This window comes from Zootoca vivipara, chromosome 6 (assembly GCF_963506605.1).
Source record: "Zootoca vivipara chromosome 6, rZooViv1.1, whole genome shotgun sequence".
In the NCBI taxonomy this organism is placed as follows: Eukaryota; Metazoa; Chordata; class Lepidosauria; order Squamata; family Lacertidae; genus Zootoca; species Zootoca vivipara.
Genome location: NC_083281.1, coordinates 7,129,448 through 7,147,519, shown reverse-complemented (window position 1 = coordinate 7,147,519; position 18,072 = coordinate 7,129,448). Strand labels below are relative to the sequence as shown.

General features: G+C 44.8%; 1 protein-coding gene across 2 annotated transcripts in view; it reads left to right on the top strand.

Annotated features, from left to right (window-relative positions):
* Positions 1-8,038: 8,038 nt before the first annotated feature.
* Positions 8,039-18,072, top strand: part of STAP2 (signal transducing adaptor family member 2) — a 28,837-nt gene continuing 18,803 nt past the window's right edge. For both annotated transcript variants that reach the window (XM_035120483.2, XM_035120482.2), the window contains exons 1-6: positions 8,039-8,230; positions 10,227-10,298; positions 11,348-11,479; positions 15,349-15,405; positions 16,241-16,362; positions 17,523-17,654. In XM_035120483.2, the coding sequence (XP_034976374.2) occupies positions 8,135-8,230; positions 10,227-10,298; positions 11,348-11,479; positions 15,349-15,405; positions 16,241-16,362; positions 17,523-17,654 (611 nt within the window). In that variant the 5' untranslated portion in view covers positions 8,039-8,134. The remainder of the gene's footprint in view (positions 8,231-10,226; positions 10,299-11,347; positions 11,480-15,348; positions 15,406-16,240; positions 16,363-17,522; positions 17,655-18,072) is intronic.

The window sequence follows — 18,072 nt, the reverse complement described above, 5'->3', positions numbered from 1 at the left end:
GATTCACAAAATGTTTAGGGTTATTAAATAACTTATTATTATTATTATTATTATTATTATTAGGCTTTATATACTGCGCTGTCTATATCCGGAGGTCTCAGAACAAAATAAAAAAATATAAAACCACAAAATATATAACCAAAATAAAAACAACAACCCTATAAGACCCCCTAGTCTAACCCCTAGAAATGCAGGATTTTTTATTTTTTATTTTGCCCAATGGGCCAAGCAGAGGAGGTGCAAAGTAATAATAATAATAATAATAATAATAATAATAAATAATAAATAATTTTAAAAAAGAATTATTTTGAAAATAAGAAATATCAGGGGTGGGGCACATTTTTATTACCCAAATCCATCCCCCCAAATACTTTAATCCTAGACACACATAAAAAAGGTAAAGGACCCCTGACAGTTAAGTCCAGTCGCAGACAACTCTGGGGGCGCTCATCTTGCTTTAAAGGCCGAGGGAGCCAGCGTTTGTCCGCAGACAGTTTTTCCGGGTCATGTGGCCAGCAGGACTAAGCCTCTTCTGGCAAACCAGAGCAGCACACGAAAATGCTGTTTACCTCCATGCCGGAGCGGTACCTATTTATCTACTTGCACTTTGATGTGCTTTTGAATTGCTAGGTGGGCAGGAGCAGGGACCGAGCAACGGGAGCTCACCCCGTCGTGGGGATTCAAACCGCCAACCTTCTGATTGGCAAGCCCCAGGCTCTGTGGTTTAGACCACAGCGCCACCCACATACATGGGAGTAAAAACCCATTGGCCCTGCCCTACTGCTGAGTTTTTAAAAAGCACAAGGCTGTACAGTGGTACCTCGGTCTAAGTACACAATTGGTTCCGGAAGTATGTACAGTACTTAACCTGAAGCAAACTTTCCCACTGAAAGTAATGGAAAGTGGATTAATCTGTTCCAGACGGGCCCGCGGAGTACTTAAACTGAAAGTATGCGGGTGGCGCTGTGGTCTAAACCACAGAGCCTAGGGCTTGCCAATCAGAAGTTCGGTGGTTTGAATCCCCACGATGGGGTGAGCTCCCGTTGCCCGGCCCCTGCTCCTGCCCACTATTAGGAAGAACTTCCTGACAGTAAGAGCTGTTCGGCAGTGGAATTTGCTGCCAAGGAGTGTGGTGGAGTCTCCTCCTTTGGAGGTCTTTAAGCAGAGGCTTGACAGGCATATGGCAGGAATGCTTTGATGGTGTTTCCTGCTTGGCAGGGGGTTGGACTGGATGGCCCTTGTGGTCTCTTCCAACTCTATGATTCTATGATTCTACTCAAACCGAAGCGTACTTAAACCGAGGTATGACTGTACTGGAAAAGTGCTGCTCTATAAATACTGCGTATTATAACAGTTTTTTTAATTTAAAAAATCAGGTGCACAGGAAGCTTTAAGCCCAGTGGGCGTCCAATGGGGTCATCCACACACACACACACACACACACACACACACACACACACACACAGCCAGGATAACTAGCTGAATGACTGTTTTTGTGCAAGCAATTTCTGCAGATTCACATATTTGCCCCCCTCTTCCTGAAAGGACCAGCAGAGGGGGTATGTCAACACTCACTGTAATAATAACACTGCCCCAGGACAAAGCACACAAAAGTATTTTAGTGTTTAAAGATGGCTTTTAAAAAGGAGATTAGACTTAGTGTGCATTGCGGCAGATAGATGGATCCTTTTTTTTCATACGCGGCCATAGAAATTGTTGCCATAGAAAATTTTTACACATCACTTGGGAAGACAGGCAAACTAATACCAGTGTACTGGAAGAAGCAACGATGACCAATGTCGAAGCAATGATTCTTCAACATCAACTTCGTTGGACCGGTCGTGTTGTGCGGATGCCTGATGATCGTCTTCCAAAGCATCTACTCTATTCCGAACTTCAAAATGGAAAGCGTAATGCTGGTGGTCAACAAAAGAGGTTCAAAGGCTCTCTCTTTAAAAATGTAGTATAAACACCGACAACTGGGAAAGACTGGCCTGCAAGCGCTCCAGTTGGAGAACAGCCTTTACCAAACGCGTCTTGGGCTTTTAAGAATCAGAAATTGGGAAGACCCAAATTTCTAGCAAGGAATAGGGGAAAATTTATAACTTATCTTAAAGACCATTGTAAACAGTTAAAATTGTTAGCAGTATTGGAATATCACTTGTAGTTTATTGGTGAATTTTGGACACAATGGAGATGTAAAAGATTTGGATCATCCTACAAGATGCGGAAGGAAATGATTAATAAGAAATAATAGGACCCACAAAGAGGAGGGTGGAAGTCCAGGAGATTCCTTGGAATCTTGCTTTTATCATTTGTGTTTGGCATATCTCTGTAAATATTTCATTTGAAAAACCAAATAAATATTATTCTTATTTTTAAAATATCATTATGGAATGGGACGTCCCTTTTTTCATTGGAGAAATGTTGGAGGGTATGTGAAAAAGTGTTTTCTTTAGTCTCTCCTGAATATTCAGGCAAAAGGCCTTTGGGGGGCACGATATAGAATGAAATCAAGATGATTTGTGGAGTGACTTTCCCCAAGAGGCCACAATCCTTCCTGCTGTCTCAATGGTCTGGTGGCCTTACTTCTGCATTCCTATGCAGCAGGTCTACCAGGAAATGCAGCTAGAGCGAAATGCAGATAACCGCTCTCTGACTCTGGAGGAAATCCACCTTAAGCCTCTTTGGCTACATTCCAGGTTGCACCTACTAACTGTGCCAGATTTCTGCAGGAGCTTGTGAGTTTAATGCACTTGCGCTTTATAACCAGAGTCAATAAATTCTTGCACCAAGTTCCTCATTCCACTGGGTTGCAGGCCATACATTCAAAGCGCATGGCTTCATCGAAAGAATCGCCGGGAACTGTGGTTTGCTACTCTGCAGAGCCGTAATCCCCGGCATCCTTGACAAATGATAAATGGTGGGTGGGTGGGTGGGAAGGAGCTAAAAGTCTGGTACAGATTGGGTCAACTAATGCAAAGTGTGCAGCTTTAGGCTGCTTTTGGCAGTGCACGTCTACTTGGAAGTAAGCCTCTCTGAGTTTAACGGGACTTTATAGCACCCTCTCGGCTTCTTAAAAGATTGCTGTTTGGAGATTTGGATTTGCTGTTCAGATGGAAAGAATCTGCCCATTCCGTCAGAGGAAGCTCTCTGTGTAGTCACAAAAGATTGCCCTGTTCTTAGAATTTTCATTTTATTCCTTGCACATCTATGCTTGTCCGTCCACCCATTTTGGACAAGTGGAAGGCTCTCTTGTAAGCCAGCCTGAGGGGGAGGGGGGAAGCTATTTTATTTTACTCCCTCCCCCTGTACCCAGCTCTCAGCTTTGTCCCAGCAGTACAGTCTTGTAACTTGAGTGCATTTTCACTCGTTCCAAATCCGAATTAAGATTTTGCATGAAATCTTAACACAGGGGTCGGCAACCTAAGGCCCATGGGTGGGCCAGTAGCGGCCCACAGGGGTTGTTTAACCGGCCCCGGAGCTGCCCCCGAACCAAGCTGCCCACTTGGCGAGTCCCCACGCACTGCACTAAAGTGGGGCAGGGCGGTGCAGGGACTTGCTTCCGTGGCGCCGGAAACTGTGTCTGCGCAGACGCAGATGCCGGGAATTGTGTCTGCGCATACACACACACACCGGAAATTGCAGCTCACACGCAAAGCGGCCCACAGAGGGATCTCCATTGGAGTGAACCTGCCCAGGCAAGGCAAATCTTGCCGACCCCTGTCTTAACACCTTGTAGCCTTATGAGGAACGGCTTAGGGAGCTGGGTATGTTTAGCCTGGAGAAGAGAAGGTTAAGGGGTGATATGATAGCCATGTTCAAATATATAAAAGGATGTCATATGGAGGAGGGAGAAAGGTTGTTTTCTGCTGCTCCAGAGAAGCGGACATGGAGCAAACTACAAGAAAGAAGATTCCACCTAAACATTAGGAAGAAGTTCCTGATAGTAAGAGCTGTTCAACAGTGGAATTTGCTGCCAAGGAGTGTGGTGGAGTCTCCTTCTTTGGAGGTCTTTAACTGGAGGCTTGACAGCCGTCTGTCAGGAATGCTTTGATGGTGTTTCCTGCTTGGCAGAGGGTTGGACTGGATGGCCCTTGTGGTCTCTTCCAACTCTATGATTCTATGATTTGCAGTTTTTATGCATTAACTTGTGTTGGGATTTGTAGATCCTGTTTCTTCCTTGATGCATATTAATCATAATGTTGGAATAAGTCCCCAGCTCTTTTTGCTTTGTAAATTTCATATGTCAGACCTAAGGATGGCTGATGTGTGGCTAACACAACACATGCTCCTGTACCACTGTACCTACATCACAGAAGTAGGCGGACTACAGCAGAAATCCTGTCTGCCAGAATACCTGATAATGGTCACTGATTGCTTTACCTGGGCAGCCTGGCCATTCATTTTGAGATGCCAAATACTTAGATCCTGAGTCCAGGTCACAGGCTCACCCTATTCATGCACAAATATGCCCTTAAGACACGATTTGTGAGCAAAGAGACGATGGGGATGCTTTTCCCATTTCCTTCCTCGCTGCAGAGGAATATTTGAGGTCACTGAGAGACTGAAAGAGTCAAAATGTCTTCAGGATTGCTCTCCCGTACTACTTCAGACAAGTGGTTTATATACTTATATATGTGTTTACCTTGTACATTTATGAACATTTAATTTATATACAGTGGTAACTCAAGTTACAAACGCTTTAGGTTACAAACACTTCAGGATACAAACTCCGAGTTGAGAACTTTGCCCCAGGATGAGAACGGAAATTGTTTTATTTTACTGTAAATCTATGTTTATTTTAAAATCATGCGTGACAATTGTGGTATGTGATATGATATTCTGTTGAAGTTTGGCATCTATGTGTTTTATTTGTATGGCCGTAAATAAACATCTGAATCTGAAAACCTGTAATACGGAACAGCTTTGATTGGGGGAGGATCCCTTGAAGCAGCATCAGGCGTATTATTGCACCAATCATGCAGCCCAATTTAGGACAAAGGTCCGTATAGTTAAAGCTATACGGAACCCACTTAAGGACTCTATACGGGCTCTTTAATATCCCATAAGGGGAAAGGAGCAGGTTTTTTTTTTTCTTATATCAAGGTTTTTAAGTAGATCTTAAAGCATCTGCCTTCGATGCTTTAGCTTAGATTTCTGCATTACCAGGGGTTGGGTTAGGGAATGATCCTTGGGCTCCCATCTACAATTCTCTGATTCTGTGAAAAATGACCAAGGTTGACCCCTAGAAAACAAACAAACCCAGCTTTTGGGGAGGAACGGGCACATGCTGAATCTTGAGTGTTAGAAAAGAAAAATAGAAAACTCTCTCTCTCTCTCTCTCTCTCTCTCTCTCTTTGTGTAATGTACAGATGTACCTCGGTTTACAATCACAATTGGTTCTGGAAGTCTGTACTTAACCAGAAGCATACTTAACCAGAAGCGAAATTTCCCATTGAAAGTACTGTAATGGAAAGTGGATTAATCTGTTCCAGACGGGTCCGCGGAGTACTTAAACTGAAAATACTCAACCTGAAGCGTACTTAACCCGAGGTATGAGTGTAATTGGTTCCGGAAGTCCGTACTTAACCTGAAGCGTACTTAACCTGCCTGAAGCAAACTTTCCCATTGAAAGTAATAGAAAGTGGATTAATCCGTTCCAGACGGGTCCGCAGAGTACTTAAACTGAAAATACTCAAACCGAGGCGTACTTAAACCGAGGTATGACTGTAATGGCAGAAGAGTTGGCTGGCAGACACTCTGAACAGCAACACTCTTGTTAGAAGACAAGGATCCGCCGCAACATTTTGTCGCAGCACGTCCCACTAGTATTCTGCTGAAGACAGCAGATTTGACAGAATTTGTCTAAATGTTGAGGTCATGGCGAAAGGCTTTTGATACTCTGAAAGGTGACATCTGAGCCAAGTATGAAGTGAGGGGGGGGGGGGAAATACCTTCCTCTTCTAACCACAACACACTGTACCTCATCCAGGCTCTTCCCATCATCTTCAAATAAATATTTGTTCAGGTATAAAGGTTGGGTCACCTCATGGAGGAAGAAACTGCAAGCAAAAAAACAAAAAATGTATTTTGTAACATTCTAACATGCTGAGACAGGTTGTTTGGAGGGGGTGTGGGGTTGCCAACTGCTCAGGGAATGCCAGCTTTGGTGTGTGCCTCTGCCTTTGGCAGAGATTTTATGCGCAAACATCAGCAAGTGGAGTTTTTCTCTCCCCCCCCCCCGGCGCAGAATCAAGTGCAATTACCTGCCAGGTCCAATTCCTCTTTCAAGGACAAAGGAAGCTGGTTTCAAAGTTATGATGGTGGAGCAGGAGTGCGGATTCTGCCAAGGGGCAAAAACAGAGGCACCGCCACCAATATTGTAGAGGAAAATGGGTTTGAAACAGGCAGAGGTGTCCTTTCCCACTCAGGATCTGAAACCCATCCTGACGTTTCTTGCACCCATCCTGAAAACGTGTGCACGGGACATGCATTCTGTACATGCTCAGATGCCTTCTTGTTGCTGGGCCAACCTCCTGCCCCTTCTAGTCACATTAGCATTTCCAAAATGAGAGGTGCTGCCTGGAGGCCAAACCGTTCTCCCGTCCTCAGGTGGGCTTGGGCAGTGAGAGCACTCTGCACGCACTCAGAGAGCCTCCCTCATTGGAGGAATGGTTGAAGGAGCTGGGTATGTTTAGCCTGGAAAAGAAAAGGAGATAGGAGAGCCATTTTGAAATACCTCAAGGGTTTTCCTACAGAAGGTTGCTTTCTTCCGCTTTGGAGGATAGGATTCGAACCCGAACCAATGGATTCAAGTGATAAAGGAGGAGATGGGTAAGAGCTGTTTGGCAGTGGGACGGTCGGGAGGCGGTGGACTCTCCTTCCTTGGAGGTTTTTAAGCAGAGGCTGGACGGCTTTTGGTCATGGATTCGTATATTGCGCGGGGGGGGGGGGGTGGACTAGATGACCCTCGGTGCCCCTCCCCCAATCATGATTCTATGACCCTCTCCATTTCATACGCTTGCATGCTTGAAGACTGTATGCTAGTTCATGTACACGACAACGACCGCACGGGCGTCATGTTACCAGCCCAGAGATGGAAGAGGCAACCGCAACCAGAGAAGAATGGCAAACCAAGTTGACGGACTATGCCAAAATGGCAAAACTAACCAGGAAGCTCAGGAACCAAGAAGACAAGAACTTTTTAAAAGAATGGGGAAAGTTTATAATGTATATACAAGATCATTGTAAGCAGGTTGAAACATTGGCAGGATTTTAAACACACCTGTAATGTAACAGAATGTATAGATAACCCAGAAAGATTTAAAAAAATAAATTGGAGAAGTATCAATATGCAATTGAAAATAGGACCCATGGAAGGGATGGGGGGAAAGTCAGGAGATTCAGAGTAATCTTGGTAATTGGATTCGGAATTGGTTTTGTTGTATGTTTCTATTTTGGAAAATCCAAATCATTTATTGAATAATTTGGGTAGGTTTGAATAATTTGGGGTAATTAAAATGTTAAAAGTTAAATAAACCTCATGGAGTGTGGAGCTAAATAGATATAGAATTGTGCATATGGTTGAAGTGAATATGTTTTTATTGTTTATGTGTATACCCAAATGTATCGACCGCCTGGGGGGTTTCACTGTTTTCTGTTTGGTTGTTGGTGATCTAAATAAAAAAATATATGTTTTTGAAAATCAAGTAAGAATTTATTTCCAGAAGAAGAAGAAGAAGAAGAAGAAGAAGAAGAAGAAGAAGAAGAAGAAGAAGAAGAAGAAGAAGAAGAAGAAGATGTGGGGAGGGAGAGCTTGGAAGAAGCTCCAGTGTGTAGCTGAGCCAAATTTGCAGTTTCTACTTATTATGTCCTGGAAGGTAGAGAGATGAGACGGTTCCCCCCTCCTTGCAGAATCAATCCACCTGCCCAAGGTCCAGCTGTCCAATCGCACTGGTGAAGGGGAGGGCCTAGGGGGAAATTCAGGGAAAGGGAGGGGGGGAAAGAGAAAGACGTAAACAGTCTCATTAAATTTATTGCATTTTGCTTCCTGGTGTCGGACTCTGGACTCTGGGCAAAAGACTCTGTGAAGCTGGACGGAGGGACTTTTCAGGGGCGTGTAGGGATCTCGATGGCAGCGCCACACAGCTGGGCCACCAAGCCAAAGGCCACGGTGCCACCCCACTATTATTCGGGGTTCCTGGAGAAGAGGAACGCCTGGGAAAAGGTAGGAGTCTTCAGGGTCTCTTAGGAGAAGGATCAGAAAGTTGAACTGCAAGTTTTGTTGCTCTTAGCACCAGAGAACCTTTCCCTGCGACAGCTTTTGCTATTTCCTTTTCCTTTTAAAAAAGTTTAAGGAAGGGAGTGATTGAGGTTGTGTACTGTGTGGGATAAAGGAAGTAGAGAAGGACTTTTGTCCCATGTCCACCTGCTCAGTACTCTTCTCCTGGTGCCAGAAATTGGGGGAAGGAGACAGTCCATGGAGCAGGTTGGCAGTAGAGGCAACAGAAACAGGCATGGGGCATGCCTGGGGAACTCTCTGCCACAAGGTGTGACGGGAGGCTGGGTAGATGGCTCTGAAAAGAGGCGAGAGAAATTTGGGGAGGACAAGATGGTCTAGTAGCCTCTCTGTTCGTGATTGGTATACATATTGGATGACAAAGTACTAGGGGGCAATACCTTGAAGCCTGCCACAGTTTCTGAGAACCAACCTAGACTTGACAGGGGAAATACATATTTGCATTTAAAGAGAGAGAGAGAGAGAGAGAGAGAGAGAGAGAGAGAGAGAGAGAGAGAGAATGCAGATTGCATTCGTTGTTTGATTCTGATGGGGCTGCAGCTGGCCTGTAATGGAATCATAGACTCATAGAGCTGGAAGGGACCCTGAGGGTCATCTAGTCCAACCCCCTGCAGCTCAGGAATCTTTCACCCAATGTGGGACTCGAACCCATGGCCCTGAGTTTAGGAGGCTCTGCCAACTGAGCTATCCCTCATGCCATGTGTGTGTGTGTGTGTGTGTGTGTGTGCGTGTGTGTGCATGTAATTAACTCTTTCTTCCCCTGCTCCTGTCCTGGTGAGAAATCTTAGTATCAAAGGAGTCGGGGGTTCTCACTGCAGAAAGAAATGCCAATTTTCTTCAAAACCACAGTGTCGTGGTATCGGTTTTGTAACTTTTGACCTGGCAATATATTGCGAATCGCGATGTGTGTTTGTGTGTGCTTTACTATGTGGGGAAAACCTTTGTAATAAGCAAAAATCTGCTCTTATTCCCTTATGGGGTACACAAGAGCCCTTATTGGGTTCTCCATCGGTCGGAGAATATAGCAGAGGCCAACCAGAGAATTTTGAGAAGCAAAGCCTTTATTTTTGCTGTTGCAACAGGGTCCTTCCCCTCACACAAGAGATCAAGGAAGGAACCCAGAACAAAAGAGAACCTCCACTTTTATCAGTTTTCCCATCACCAAGAAACACCCCCAAAACACATCATTCCTACCTACATCACAGCTACGTAATCAATACCTCACAAAAAGGGAGGGTTCAATCTGAGCAACTTTGACACCTCTCCTAGTCCTCCTCTTACCCCTCCCAGGTATTAATTCCTAAACACAAAGAGAAACTAACAGTTTCTTAAAAGTTGATCACTATCTTTGCTTCGGAGGAGTCATGTCCAGTTGGCAGAGCCTCCGGATTACAGGATTATGGCTCCCAAGTTGATAGTCATGTGGAAATGTGTGTGTGATTCTGGTCAGAGAGAGTCAAAATGGTGTCAGTCAGGCCTGTCTTCCTGTGCTGTTTCAGACATGTGCCTGTACATTCATGTACATGTTTATGAACAATTATATATATATATATATATATATATATATATATATATATATATATACACACACACACACACACACACACACACACACATATAACCTTAATACTTACAACACCTTGAAGCGAATCAGTCCCTCTACATAGTGCCATTCTTATTTCATCCTTAAGTATATTGCGATGTTTAGCTGGTGATATATCACAAAGTTGAAAACCAGTCCCTTATTCCAGCCGTTGCGCTATATCATTATATTGCGATGTTTAGCTGGTGATATATCACAAAGTTAATACCATCATCTGCTCTTTTGGTCCCACCCATTAGTGACAGGCGGCCCCAGAAATAAGGGCGCTTGGTTCAAGAAAGTTTCTTTACCACTGCTCTGGTTTTTCTCCCCCCCCCCCAGGAGTACAAAAAATATTGGGCAGGTCTCCGAGAACTCAATCTCTATTTCTACAACACCAGCAGAGATGCCCAGGTAATGGCGAGAAATTGTATGCACACATATACCTTGGGGTTTTTGGAATGGGGATGGGGGAGACTGCCCTAAACTCTAGAAATTAATAAATGGTAGGATTTTGATTTATTTGGGATATGGAGGGAATATATCAACCGCAGAGGAATTCCTGTGCAAAACGACCTGGCCAAGCTATGGCCGTTAAGAAACAAGGCAGGGCATTTAAGCAACAAAACAATTTTTTAAAAAAGTTACTCTGTCTGCGTTCGGGGAGATGACTAGCTTGCGTCTCTAAATTTCAAGGGGTCTACTCCTGACGTGGGTGGCGCTGTGGTCTAAATCACTGGGCTTGCCGATCGGAAGGTTGGCAGTTCGAATCCCCGTGACGGGGTGAACTCCCGTTGTTCGGTCCCTGCTCCTGCCCACCTAGCAGTTCGAAAGCACGTCAAAGTGCAAGTAGATAAATAGGTACCGCTCCGGCGGGAAAGTAGACGGCGTTTCCGTGCGCTGCTCTGGTTCGCCAGAAGCGCCTTAGTCATGCTGGCCACATGACCCGGAAGCTGTACGCCGGCTCCCTCGGCCAGTAAAGCGAGATGAGCGCTACAACCCCAGAGTCGTCCACGACTGGACCTAACGGTCAGGGGTCCCTTTACCTTTACTCTTGAGTAAAACAATACCTTGGTACAAGTCATGGGGCAGATTTGGCCACAAAGTCTACAACACCTGGTCAGATAGAAAAATGGTCTGCTCTGATAATTCAGGAGAAACTTTCTGACAGTGAGAAGTGTTGTGGTCAGTGGGAGGTTGTGGACTCTCCTTCCTTGGAGGTTTTTAAGCAGAGGTTGGGTGGCCATTTGTCGTGGATGCTTGAGCTGAGATTCCTGCATTGCAGGGGGTTGGACTAGAGGACCTTTGGGGTCCCTCCCAAGCCTATGGTTCTGTGATACAAGGCAGCTTCAAGGCCAGAAGGTGGACAGCTGCAAAGAGAGCAGGAAGGAGGCGCAACAGAAGTTAGCTCTCAGAGGACTAGAAACTTTGGCGTTCACTCTACCTGTTCTTTCTCCCCGAAGCACGTTGAGAAAATTGACCTGGCTGATTTCCTGTCCCTTGCCGACGACAACCCCCCACAAACTGTGGCTGCCTGGCCTGCGGACGGAGCGAGGCTGAACTTGAAAACGCGAAGCCAGGAATTGAAACTGAAGGTAAGATATTGTTCCTGCAAAGTCCAAAGATATCTCGGCTTGTTCCGCTGATCTGCGTTTATCTAACAGGAATTGATCGCCAAAAACTCCAAGCGGTGTTTGCATAAGCTATAAAAATGTGCATTACCGTGATCGCCGATCTCCATGCGAGGGAGGCTGCTGGGTGTGTTCCAGGACATATATCATGTTTGCACGCAAACCTGGCATGCACAGCGCATAAATTGGCCTCACACACCTTCGCAGATGTCCTGGAATTTGTTTTATTCCACAGAAGCGCCTAGGTGACGAGGCTTGCAACTTTTGGATTGAGGTTTGATGAGCCCTCAGCTACTGAAGGCAATGGGGCCCTTTGATACGTCCAGCTGTCCTTTGTCAACAACAAATTGTCGCTGTTTTTTGTGTTGGATATATCCTATCTGGTAAATTATGGACCTAATAGGTATCTAATTAGGGACCCAGGTGGCGCTGTGGGTTAAACCACAGAGTCTAGGGCTTGCAGATCAGAAGGTCGGTGGTTCGAATCCCTGCAATGGGGTGAGCTCCCGTTGTTCGGTCCCAGCTCCTGCCCACCTAGCAAGTTCGAAAGCACCTCAAAGTGCAAGTAGATAAATAGGGACCGCTCCGGCGGGAAGGTAAACGGTGTTTCCATGCGCTGCTCTGATTCGCCAGAAGCAGCTTTGTCATGCTGGCCAAATGACCTGGAAGCTGTCTGCGGACAAACGCCGGCTCCCTCGGCCTATAGAGCGAGATGAGCGCCGCAACCCCAGAGTCGGACACGACTGGACCCGATGGTCAGGGGCCCCTTTACCCTTTACCTTTAATAGGTATCTAAAGCCATTTGCACATCACAAAATATGTAGTTTATCAAAGTAATTGTTGAACTGAAATACAATTAAGAGGAAGTATATTAATAGTGAAATACAATGAAGAAGAAGATGTATATTAATAGTGAAATAATTATTAAGCTCTAACTTAAAATGATTTTTATTCATAACAAACTTAATAATGCAAGCACATTGGCATTTGGCAATAACAAAAGTTCCTTTAGAAACACACTTTACAAAGACTCATAATCTAGTCTGTGGGTAGGCAAACTAAGGGGCCCGGGGACCGGATCTGTCCCAATCGCCTTCTAAATTCAGCCCGCAGACAGTCCGGGAATCAGCGTGTTTTCACATGAGTAGAATGTGTCCTTTTATTTAAAATGCATCTCTGGGTTATTTGTGGGGCCTGCCTGGTGTTTTTACATGAGGAATGTGTGCTTTTATTTAAAATGCATCTTTGGGTTATTTGTGGGGCATAGGAATTTGTTCACCCCCCCCCAATATAGTCCAGCCCCCCACAAGGTCTGAGGGACAGTGGACCGTCCCCCTGCTGAAAAAGTTTGCTGACTCCTGATCTAGTCACTAGAAACTTGCTATAACATGAAAAAGTAATAGATGTAAATATACAATGCAAACTACTAATAATTATAAATAGCAGAATGTAGGCACCCTATATATAGAAAAGAGCAAACCAGTGATATTTTAGGGAGCAGGCTAGCAGGCGGGGACCATGACTTACATCCTAGGAGCCTACATAAGAGCCAGTGTGGTGTAGTGGTTAAGAGCGGTAGACTTGTAATCTGGGGAACCGGGTTCGCGTCTCTGCTCCTCCACATGCAGCTGCTGGGTGACCTTGGGCTAGTCACACTTCTCCAAAGTCTCTCAGCCCCACCCACCTCACAGGGTGTCTGTTGTGGGGGAGGGGGGAAATGAGATTGTTAGCCGCTTTGAGACTTCTTCGGGTAGTGATAAAGCGGGATATAAAATCCAAACTCCTCCTCCTCCTCCTCCTCCTCCTCCTCCTCCTCCTCCTCCTCCTCCTCCTCCTCCTTCTTCTTCTTCACAACACAAAACACTGTTGCTGTATGTAGGTTTTATTTTATTTGTTTTTTATCTTATATTTTGGAAATGCACATCCAGGTTTTTTTCCCCTTTACACTTTTGGGGGGGCCCCCAAGAGAGTGGGGCCCTAAGCCATAGCTTGTTTAGTTTATACGTAAATCCAGAACTGTTCCTGGTCCTGGAATTACCAACCTGTTGGCACCTGGCAGTCTGTCTCCTAGTGCCACAAAGAAATGATCCCTGCTGGCTTCTGATTTGAGAAAGGCACAGGAGCAGATCAGCCTATGGGTCAGTTGGCAACCCTACTCCGCAGACAGGCCAGGGTGGAAAGGGTTCGTGGAAGGTTTGGAAGCTGAAAAGCCCCAAGAATGTTACTTGCCCCAAAATGGAAAGAAGCAGAAGTCCCAGTGAAGGAGGAATGGACACAAAAACTTACGGAATATGCAGAAATGACTAAACTTACCGGAAGAATAAGAAATCAAGATAACATTTTTTTAAAATAAAATAAAATAAAAAGAATGGAAATTAAATTACTGAATATTTACAGATAAATTATAAGCAGATAAAAACATTGGCAGGATTATTGTAACAACCTGCAGCTTCATAAGAGTATATATTTAAAGGAGATGAGTAGATGAGTAAATTAAGTTGATTTGGAGATGCAGAAGATGTCAAAAATAAATTTAAGGAACCGCAGAAAGAGAGGGAAGGAAGTCAAATTCTGAAATGTCAAAATGAATGTAAAATTAGTGAAATGAATAAAAACTAGTGAAATGTATAAACTTGAAAAGCATACAGTAAATAAATAATTCTTTTTTCAAAAAAGGAAGTCGAGAAGCTTCTGGATTAAAGTCTCCCCGCAACTTTCCTTGTCTGTGTTGAACAGAATTCCCTTCATCACTGCTTTCATTGTATATGAAACAAAAAACGGGTCCCCATGTTCACTGAATGTCTTGTAGCATTATTATTATTATTTTAAAAAGATGTTTACAACAGGGTCGGTTTAGCTAAAACCATTTGTTCTTGGATCAAAGTTATCTGTTCTGCTTTTGTTTCCAGTATTGTTGGGGTACAATACTGTTATCTGTAGATCTTGAGGTTGCACAGACCTAGCTCTGTTCAGCTAATATGTAACAGGGAACAACGCAGGTATTTGTATATCTTTAGGTTGCAAAGATCTACATCGCAGCCATCCTTCCTTGTACAAACAGTACCAGATTTGTAGATCTTTAGGTTGAATATGTTGGCAGGAGAGGTTTGGAAGAGCGAATCCGCACCACAATGGCTATCAGATTCTCACTTTCCCAGACAGAATGAGAAATGAAACATAGCCCGTTCTCTCAAAATCTGCACTTTATCCAGATTTTGTGATGCAGCTGTCCAGCTGGACAATATTTACAAAAGGATGCACCTATTAGCTGAAGGTGTACATAAAAATAGCAAAAACAGCACACACAAAAATGCGCTATAGACAAGGAGAAAATGCTCGCAGAAATGTGCGTATTACTCCAAACTGTGTACAAATCATGTGTCTACCAGGAGAAATTCTCTCTAAGATGCTGAAGGGTTTCCCAGAGGATTTACTTAAATAAAAACCTTGCCGATCGCCATGGAGGCGTTGGCAATTGAATTTAAGATCGGGGAAACGAGAAACCAAGAACGCCAAAATGGATAGATTCTTCCATCTCTTAATCGTCAAATATGATGGGCACCATGTTGTCTAACCCTGGTATATATAATTGAATTGGTTAACATGAAGTGAAGTTTTTAATGGTTACAGGTAGGTAGCCGTGTTGGTCTGGATCGAAGTAAAATAAAAAAATTCCTTCAGTAGCACCTTAAAGACCAACTAAGTTTTTATTTTGGTATGAGCTTTCGTGTGCATGCACACGAAAGCTCATACCAAAATAAAAACTTAGTTGGTCTTTAAGGTGCTACTGAAGGAATTTTTGAAGTTTTTAAAACTGGGATTGTTCTTTTCAGATGGAAAGCCTTGAGTCGCGAGAGATATGGAAAGGTTTTATTCTCACGGTTGTGGAGGTGAGTTTATTTCCTTTCTTTTCTCCTCCTCCTCCTCCTCCTCCTCCCCCCCCTGGTGTTTTAGTGCTATTTTGTCATTTTTTAAAAAAAAGAAGCAAAGATCTATGGAGAGCAATTGATAGTTTAAGCTCCCGACCACCACTGCGTGGGAAGAGAAACTGACATTGGGGCAATTCAGAGAGGCTATTTAAGAGATCAATCAGGAAGTTTTGGCTCACAAAAGTTTACACCCCATGTTAAGTCTTACTCAGTCTTACTCCCTGTACAACATAGTTGAATACAACCCAAAGTCTCTAGCTTGGGACAACGGGGAAGTAATCAAATAGCAGTTTAGCCCTGCAAAAGGGGAGGTTTTCAATTGCAAATAGGGCCAATGCGAAATTTTTGGATTTAACATGCAGGGTTTTGAACATGTAAATAACGTCAGAAGATTATCTCATTAGGCGTGGGGCGATTTAACCCCTTTCTCCCTAGCTGCAGCCCTAGATGAAATGACTCTTTATTATGTCGGAAGTGCAACAGCAGAGATCATTAACTACGGTAAATGGTTCATTCTGTTTGTGTTTCAGCCAAACAGCCAAGAGAGGGGTGGGCTGGGGTGTGTGTGTGTTGCTGAGCAACCAAGCAGAGTGACATCACGTTTGCTGAGACAGCATACACTCTGATTGGCTGTGTAGTTCTGAAAGAATTTTCCCTCTGTGTGCTTGGTTGAATGTCTCCCTACTGTACAAGGCCCGTTTACTTCTCCTCAAATTACACCCACTGCTTTTGTTCAGTAAGGTGCTGTCAGGATTTCTTTCCAACACCTTTAACCCCAAACTCTGTTCTCCCGTAGATGAAAGTTCCATCCACCTTGAGTTTGCTCCCGGGTCACTTCTGTATGTTGTCTGAAGCACTCGAGAAGGAAAAGGAACGTCGATCCAAGGCTGACATGAGAGTCGAGAAGCCACTTCCAGAGTGAGTGGACTGCAAACCCCTGGAGGCAAAGATGTATTTATATCTGCCAGGGGAAATAATCACTCAGTGTCACTGGCGACTTTTAAACTTGGTAGGGCTACAATTTTCCACCCTGCAGTTTTTCTTTTACAGTGGACCCTCAGGTTACGTTACCTTCAGGTAATGTAACTTTTGGGTTGCGAACGCTGCAAACCCGGAAGGGTATTGTGAGGGACAGGGGATACCGGGAAGTCCCTCCCCTCTTAAGTTCCAGCCCATCCCCAAGCGCTGGGGAGAGCAGGGAGAGCTCTGCCTCCAGTGGAGAATCAGGAAGTGGTGCCCGAGGCTCAGGCAAGGTTGCGGAGCCACTGACCCAGGTGGGACAGGAAAGGGGGAGCCCGGGGGGAAGGCCAATTCCCCCGACGCCGGAATTGCGCAGAAAACGTAGGGGGAAGAGGATGGGTCTCCCAAAGCTTCTTTGCTGGAAGAAAACGCGCCAATCTCCATTCGGAGGTTCTGACACCTGACCGAAAGCATGTATATAGATCGCTCTGAGCACTGTAAATAATCAGCACTTAATAAAAGTCTAAAAGGACTATGCTGCGAGGAGTCGTTACTCTAGAGTAGCTGCATCAGCGCCTCTGACAGGTATACTTCCGGGTTTCGCCGCGCATGCATGCGCAGAAGCACTCAACTGCGCTGCGTGCGTAGAAGCGCTCAACCACGCCGGACACGTGCGCAGAAGGGCGCCTCCGGTTACAAAGATTTCGGGATACGACCGGGCCTCTGGAACGGATCCCGTTCATACCTGGAGGTACCACTGTACAGCACTTATTGAGGAAAGTGTGCCTCGACACATGTTGGAAGCACAACAGCAGGGATCATTCAGTTTGCGACTTAGGGGTTAATTCTGCTAGTGCTACAGTCTGCTAGCCAAGAGGGGGACCGGTGGAGCTGTTGCTCAGCAACCAGGAACAATGGCATGATGCTTGCTGAGGCTGCACTTGCTCTAATTTGGATTCCACCAAGCAGGGCAAACTTTTTTTAAAGTCCCACCAACACTCCTTGCAATGCAGCAGAAGATTATCCACACTTTACAGGGCTGTTTAAGACGGGAAAGCTGTTTGGGGGCAAGGCTGTAGTTTTGCAAAAGACCTCTGCTTTATTTATTTCTGCCCCAGGTGTTTCTTCAGGGTCTCCAGGACGGAGGCCGAAGTCCTTCTGGAGAAGAACGAAAACTGTGGGAATATGTTGCTTCGGCCCGGAGGGGATGGCAAGAGCATCTCCGTGTCCACCCGGCTGAAGGCGAATGGGTGAGTTTGGCAAGGCAAATCCATTGCAGAAAATTCTGCGGTCTCCTCCTTTAGCCCACCATCGCCTCCCGTGTCACCCAAAGGTCCAGCCATCTCCCTTGCTTGTCTCCTGCTTCTAATGCTAAAAGGTTTTGTTTTCTTTGTTGTTCACTACACACACACACACACACACACACACACACGATTATTTATTTGTTTCAACAACTTGCATATCGCATCATCGCAGTCATCTCCAAGTGGGGATCCAATGTAAACAGGACTAAAAAAAAAAAAGCATTAAAACTATAAAATCAGAACTGCCTGCGAACAATGGAAAGTCTTCAGTAAGCTCTGGAAGTTCAGCTGGAAGGGAAGCCCACAATATTGGGCCCACAATATTATAATGATGATGATGATGATGATGATGATGATGATGATG